This window comes from Neophocaena asiaeorientalis, unplaced genomic scaffold (assembly GCF_003031525.2).
Source record: "Neophocaena asiaeorientalis asiaeorientalis breed wild unplaced genomic scaffold, Neophocaena_asiaeorientalis_V1.1 scaffold489, whole genome shotgun sequence".
Lineage (NCBI taxonomy): Eukaryota > Metazoa > Chordata > Mammalia > Artiodactyla > Phocoenidae > Neophocaena > Neophocaena asiaeorientalis.
The window spans coordinates 1799254-1806429 of record NW_020174791.1 but is presented as its reverse complement, the minus strand read 5'-3'; the positions used below and the strand labels follow the sequence as shown (position 1 = coordinate 1806429).

Below are 7176 nucleotides of genomic sequence, written 5' to 3'. Positions count from 1 at the left end.
AACAGACCCCCGGGCCCCGCCCTCCTGCCGCCTGCCCCGCCTCAGCCCCACGCCCCTCCCCCAGCCCAGCGCCCAGCACGGATGCAGTGACCCGGGCTCCTCGGAGGAGAGGCGCGAGTGGACTGCCAGTCGCCTCTGTGAAGTGCTGGTCTTGCCTGTGCTGCTTGACCACCGTGTCCCCGTAGTAACAACCACGGCAGAATTTCCCATAGATGGTTACGTTAGAGGGAAAAAGGACAACAAGGAACGCGGGGAATGTCTGGTTATAAACAAATAAGGACTTTACATGAGAAACAGGTTCCCCACAAAGTAGCGCTGAGACGTCTTTAATTAAATGAGCAAAAAAGCAAGAACAGAGCAAGAGTAACGCAGCACGAGCTCTCGTGCTCTCTCGTATCCTGCGTGCGCGTGACAGACAGCGAATCAGCGTCAATGCTGGGACGGTCCTGGGCCCTAGGCGGTGACGCGGGAGGAGGGAGCGGGGTCTACTGCTCCTGCGCCATAAGGAGGTTGGTGAAACCCTGCGGCCCGTGAAAAGGAACCTTCTGTGACTTCGCTGACGCGGTGGAAACGGGCCAAGTGGCCACCTCACGTGGTGGGCAGAGGGCAGGGTCCTGTGCCGCGGGAGGGACTCGGCTGGTGGTAAGGAGGACAGGGCCCCTCCCAGGAGGCCCAGGCGGCACGCAGCCCTGCAAGTAAACGGCTTCTTCCTCGTTCTCCTCCAGGGCCCGTGGCAAGCTCTGGATGGGCCCCGTTCGGCTTCGCTTGGACCTCACATGGAGCCTGGGGAGAAACCCTATAATCTGGTTTGGTGGGAGTAAGCACAGGGGACTGGCATTTGGACAGCGAGGCAGTGACGGGCGGCAGGAGCCTCCCCAGGGGCTGCAGATCCGGGAGCGCTCGGGCAGGCCCCTCCTCGCACCCAGGGAGCAGCGCCCACAGCAGCGTGGCTAGCGAGGAGTCCTGGTCCTGACAGGGACACCTCGGCCCCGAATGACTACAGCTGGGCCACAGCGGGTGGCAGATTTGTCACCAGCTGGGAAGGGGGGGCAGGGGCCCTGACTATCCACAAGATTCTGTCTGGTGTGGCTGGCACAGAGGGTGGTTTTAAGGGAGCTTCACAAACCCCGGTTATGAAGGAAACTCTGGCTCAGCAGTCAGGCTGCTGCGAGGCCGGAAGAACCAGGGTGGAGGAGGAGTGTGGCAGGTGGGTGGCCGACAGAGGGTGACAGAGGAGCCTCCGCGCAGCAGGACCGGAGGCTCGGGAGGGAGGGAGCAACTGCAGAGCAGACTTTGATCCTGCAGTCGACCCAGAAATGGAGAAAGAGAAGGTGAGCCTGACACGGTCTCCAGTCACCACTGGCGACCAAGCAATCAGTGGTCACGCGGGCTGTGGGTTAACCGGACGTCACACACCTGTCACCATTTGGTGCCTCTCCAGGCCTCTCCCCGCTCTCAGGTGAGACTGGACAGGCGGGCAGATGGGCTGAAGCGTGACCCTTCCAGGCTTCTCTGTGTCCTGCCCCCCACCCATGCTCACGCACACACCCACCCACCCGTGCACAGGACCTGGCGGTGCCCCCTGTACCCCAGCCTGGGGTCTCCTGGCCGCCTAGCTCACTGCTGACTGGTGGCCTCAGCAACAGCCAGTGCTGAGCCCAGGGCTGCAGAGCTGCTCCTCCAGGACACGCCCAGGTGTCAGAACGCACCTGGACGGGAGGACGGGCTGGGGCCACCTAGACCAGGTAACCCTGTGTGCACTCAGCCTGGCCCGGGCCAGAGGAACCAGGCCCCCGCCCACGGGCAGGCTGTGAACAGCAGACCAGGGCTGGCATTTCAAGGTTGGGTTTGGACCTGCACACCCAGCTTGGAGTCTCAAGAGGGTGAACTCCACTGGCAACTCTCACTGCAGCGTGAAAACACAGCCGCCGCGGGTGGAAGGTCTGTGTCTCCACGAGGAAGAGACCCACAAAGAGCAGCAGAGGAAAGGCCAGCAAGAGTGGGGGAGGGTGGCCCCCAGCCCCAACCAGAGCAGTGTCAGGCCAGCAGCCTGCTGAGGTGGTCTCCTCGGAAGGTGCAGGGGTACTGGGGCGGGGGTCTGTCAGGGGCCGCGATCGCCAAACACTGGGCATTTCAGAGCAGAGGGCAGCGGCAGCAGCCCAGGACCTGCCCCGGGGCCCTGCGGGAGACAAACGGGGAGCAAGGGCAGGCAGCCGACAGGGCTCTGGGGGTGCCATGTCCAGCAGAGGCAGGAAGACCACCGACGAGTTCAAAGCGGACCCCAGAGCAGGACACGCCACCCGCCGCCAGGCACACAGAGCCGCAGGTCCAATGGAGAGTGGAGTCCACGGGTTTCACGGCCGGAGCGTGAGTGCCAGAGGGAGAGCCTGCAGCTGAATTGCTGTCTGGATGGCGTAAAACTGCGCAGGGCAGGGGGCGGGGGTGGGAAACCCACAATCGCCGAAGGGAGAATGAAGTGAATTGAGTGCACGTGGAGGGGCCTCCAGGCACCTGCCCAGAAGACACCCAGGCACTCCCTCCCTGTAGGTAACACAATAGTGACACCGGCCAGGCAGGGCCAGCCTCTGACCCTAGACTGTGACTCGACTGCTGGGCCGAGCTGCAGGGAAGGGACCCTAAATCCCTGGTTGTGAGACCCTACAGACACACACTCTACCCCTGGGGGTGTGGAAGGACCCTTCTGTTCCAGTTGATGGTGACCAGGCCGAGGGGACCTGAACCCACCATCTCCAACAGCAACTGAGAAAATAAGATGGAAGGATTTTTTAAATCAGTTTTTCGTCACTGGACAAAGGTTTCATGGTCAAAGTTCCACTTCCCTGTGAAATGTGATTATGGGAGGAGTCCCATAAGTGAGCGACACCAGACGACATGAGTGGGCACAGCTCCTGGCAGGGCTGGAGCAACCCTGAGTGCCGCGGCCCTTCAGCTGACGAACGTGCCGTCCTGGAACAGTTCATAAACCTGGGGGCACATCTGGCCTGCCCGTCCCTCCAGCAGTCCCTGGTGGCAGTGCCATGGGCCTGGGTAATGGTCACTTACAATGAGGGCATCCTTGGAGCATCACAGCCCTGCAGCTGAACCCCATGGGTAACAGAACCCCAGCGGGGAGAAGCCCAGCTGAGTGGGTCTGAGGCCAGGACAGTGATGAAGCCAGCTCTCCAGGCAGTTCACTGGGGAGGGAAGGACAGCTCTCCCTTCAGCTTCCTTGTCCCCGGCAGCTGCAGTGGGGAAGAGGGTCCGACCTTCACGGCTCCCAGGGGAGTGGGCACCAAGGAGCTCTCATTTGCTGTCTCCCGACTGGGAGGTGAGTGGGACAAGCAGGGGCCTGTGTGCTGTCACCTTGGTGGCCCCTACAGAACCACGCCTCCAGGTATTCACCTCCTTGTGTGGCATCTCCCACAACTCCGGACTGAGCTCTACTTACTGAATCAGCAGGTTGCAGTGGATGTGGCGGGCTGCTAGGTCCAGGTCTGTGCCTCAGGAAGGCCTGGCAGCTCCTGCCCTTGTGCTCCAAGGAGCCCTGAGCCGCCACGTGAGAGGTCAGACTACCCGGCGGGGACGGGAGACGTCCCAAGATGACGTGGAGAGAGGAGTCAGCCACGCCAGCCACGCCAGCTGAGCCTGGCCCTGAGCCCACGGCAGCTGACGGCAGCCACACGAGTGATCAACGGCAAGGCAGCAACCGTCCAGCTGGGCTGGCCCACAGTGAAGAACCGTGAGCAAACAAAACGACTGCTGTGTTAAGCCACAGCCTTGGCGCGGCGATGCGGCCGCAGAGGACCTGCACCAGTGCTATCACCGCGCTTTCTTCATGGCACCGTGGTCATGCTCAGAGGGGAGGAGATGGGCAGGAGCCCAGGGCGCCGCTACAAGACACTGAGCTGAACCCACACTTTCTGGTTCCCAGCGCAGCTGTCCGACTCCCGCTGTCCCCCCACCTCACAGGAAGGACAGAGAACACCTCTGTCCTCGGAGCGCCAGGGTGTGGAGCAATGCTGCTTCACCCAGTTCTAGCAGCCGTTCCTCGTGAAGGCATCATTTTAGGAAAGGCCCCCAAAGGACATCTAAGTCCAAAAGGGATTCCAAGTAGCTCTGACATGACACTCTCCGAGAAACAGGTCTCTTCATGTGAAAGAGATCGATGGAAGACTAAAAATGGGGAACAGGATGGACCGGGCGAGGGGGGACTGAGCAAGACATTCTCTTTCACCTGAATGAGGGTATTCTGGACACAATAAAGGCGACTTTACTGGGCGGGCACCCAGAGGTACTACAGAACATTAACAAAACAAAACAAAACCCAAACTTGAATACTGCTAAGACGTTACAGATTGGAAGAAAAATATAAAAACGGTACACTCACATGACGCTATGTTAACCTACACATTTGGTACATCTACCTTCTGGGAAACGAAGAGACGTATGAAACAGGTGATGGAGTAGAAAGGGCTTGTATCATGTGTCACACCACAGCCCTGAAGGGAAGCTACAGCCCTGGGACCAGCATCCCAGGAGTCGTCGCCCACAGCTTCTTCTTGGAAATGCCAGTTAGCACGTGTCACTCTGCAGGGTGGCCTCCTGTTTCTCTTAACTATAAACACACACACAGATACACCCTGACATAAAGACATCTGTAAAATGAGTTGGCGACATCTTAAGAGTAATTCCCGCTGCAAAGAGATACACCCTGACATAAAGACATCTGTAAAATGAGTTGGCGACATCTCAAGAGTAATTCCCGCTGCAAAGAGATACACCCTGCCATAAAGACATCTGTAAAATGAGTTGGCGACATCTTAAGAGTAATTCCCGCTGCAAAGAGGTCAGCTGCTCAACTGCACACGCGTTTCATTGTTTTAAAGAAGTGCATTGGGAACCTACCTCAACATCATAAAGGCCACATACAACAGACCCACAGCAGACATCGTTCTCAATGGTGAAAAACTGAAAGCATTTCCTCTAAGATCAGGAACAAGACAAGGATGTCCACTCTCACCACTATTATTCAACAAAGTTTTGGAAGTCCTAGCCACAGCAATCAGAGAAGAAAAAGAAATAAAAGGAATACAAATTGGAAAAGAAGAAGTAAAACTCTCACTGTTGCACATGACATACTATACATAGATAATCCTAAAGGTGCCACCAGAAAACTACTAGAGCTCATCAATGAATTTGGTAAAGCTGCAGGATACAAAATTAATGCACAAAAATCTCTTGCACTCCTATACACTAACAGTGAAAGACCAGAAAGAGAAATTAAGGAAACAATCCCATTCACCATTCCAACAAAAAGAATAAAACACCCAGGAATAAACCTACCTAAGGAAGTAAAAGACCTGTACTCAGAAAACTATAAGACACTGATGAAAGAAATCAAAGAAGACACAAACAGATGGAGAGATATACCATGTTCTTGGATTAGAAGAATCAATATTGTGAAAATGACTATACTACCCAAAGCAATCTACAGATTCAATGCAATCCCTATCAAATTACCAACGGCATTTTTTTTTTTACAGAACTAGAACAAAAAATCTTAAAATTTGTATGGAGACATAAAAGACCCAGAATAGCCAAAGGAATCTTGAGGGGAAAAAACGGAGCTGGAGGGATCAGGCTACCTGACTTCAGACTATACTACAAAGCTACAGTAATCAAGACAGTATGGTACTGGCACAAAAACAGAAATACAGATCAATGGAACAGGACAGAAAGCCCAGAGATAAACCCACACACCTATAGTCAACTAATCTATGACAAAGAAGGCAAGACTATACAATGGGGAAAAGACAGTCTCTTCAGTAAGTGGTGTTGGGAAAATTGGACAGCTACATGTAAAAGAATTAAATTAGAACACTCCCTAACACCATTCACAAAAATAAACTCAAACTGGATTAGAGACCTAAATTTAAGATGGGAAACTATAAAACTCTCAGAGGAAAACACAATGACATATATACACTAATATGTATAAAATAGATAATAAGAACCTACTGTATATAAAAAAAAAGTCTGCATAAAAGGATGGCAATAAGGAGGAAGAAACAGAGGCCTGCCTCTTTAAAGACAGGAGCCTCTAGACTGGATTTAGGCCATGGTCACCGCAACTCCTGTCCTCTATTCTCTTCCTCAACAGACTTACTGGGCCCTTGTCCCGAGTTGGGACCTGGGGTTCCCGGATGAATAAAATAAACAAGCAGTCCGGTCCGTAAACAAGAAAGCCTAGACAAAACCCCAACCTATTTGCTATGTACTTTGGGAAACCCCTTCCGGCCTTCTGTAAGACAGGAATAACCACCCCTGCCTTGGAAAGCCATTGTTGGGGTCAAGAGAACTATCACATGTGAAATCACACGCGTGGCCTTACGCAAATTCCCGTCATTTCACATCTCCACGTCCTGCCTGGGTGGCCCCACGCACAGGGCTCACCCAGTCCTTTCACAAACATTTGGAGATGCAAAAATTTAGACACCCATCCCTGCTGTTGACCTGCTTCCGACCTGAGCGGGAAGCCCAGTTAGTCCACGATCACGAAACAGTGTGTTGCATGTTAAAGCCCAGTTGTGAGCAGAGTGTGCGGGGCGAGCCGAGAGGACCACCCGAGGACGGAGGCCAGGCTAGTGCGAGGGGACCCGGGGGTGGGCCGGCTTCTCAGAGATACCGACGCTGGGGTGGCCCTTCCCGGCCGAGTTGGGACGGCTCGGCACCGGGAGGAGACCCCCGTCCGTGGCTACCACAGGGCCCGCCCCGCCCGCCCCGCTGACCGCTGACCTTGAGCGAGGCCAGGTGGGCGATTTCCGGGCTGAGCTCCCGGAGGCAGTTGTCGGCGGCCGCCAGTTCGCTGAGCAGCGGCAGCGCGCCGGGGCGGAAGAGCGCGGCGGGGAAGGCGTCCAGGCGGTTGCCGGTGAGGTTGAGGGTCTGCAGGCGCGGCGCGCAGCGCGCCAGGTCGGCGGGCAGCTCGCGCAGCCGGTTGCCACTGAGGTTGAGGCTCTGCAGCTGCGGGAAGCCCGGCGGCTCGGCGGGGCCGAGGCCCTGGCCCGGCGGCAGCGCCTCCAGCGCGTTGCCTGACAGGTCGAGCACGCGCAGCGCGGGCAGCGGGCCGAGCTCAGGGCTCAGGCCGGGCCCCAGCGCGTTGCGCCGCAGCACGAGGCT

At 56.2% G+C, this 7176-nt stretch overlaps 1 protein-coding gene across 1 annotated transcript in view; it reads right to left on the bottom strand.

Annotated features, from left to right (window-relative positions):
• Positions 1 to 7176, bottom strand: part of LRRC47 (leucine rich repeat containing 47) — a 12260-nt gene that overhangs the window by 4907 nt on the left and 177 nt on the right. The window contains exon 1 of the mRNA XM_024760287.1: positions 6796 to 7176. This exon is cut by the window's right edge and continues 177 nt beyond it. Coding sequence (XP_024616055.1) covers positions 6796 to 7176 — 381 coding nt within the window. The remainder of the gene's footprint in view (positions 1 to 6795) is intronic.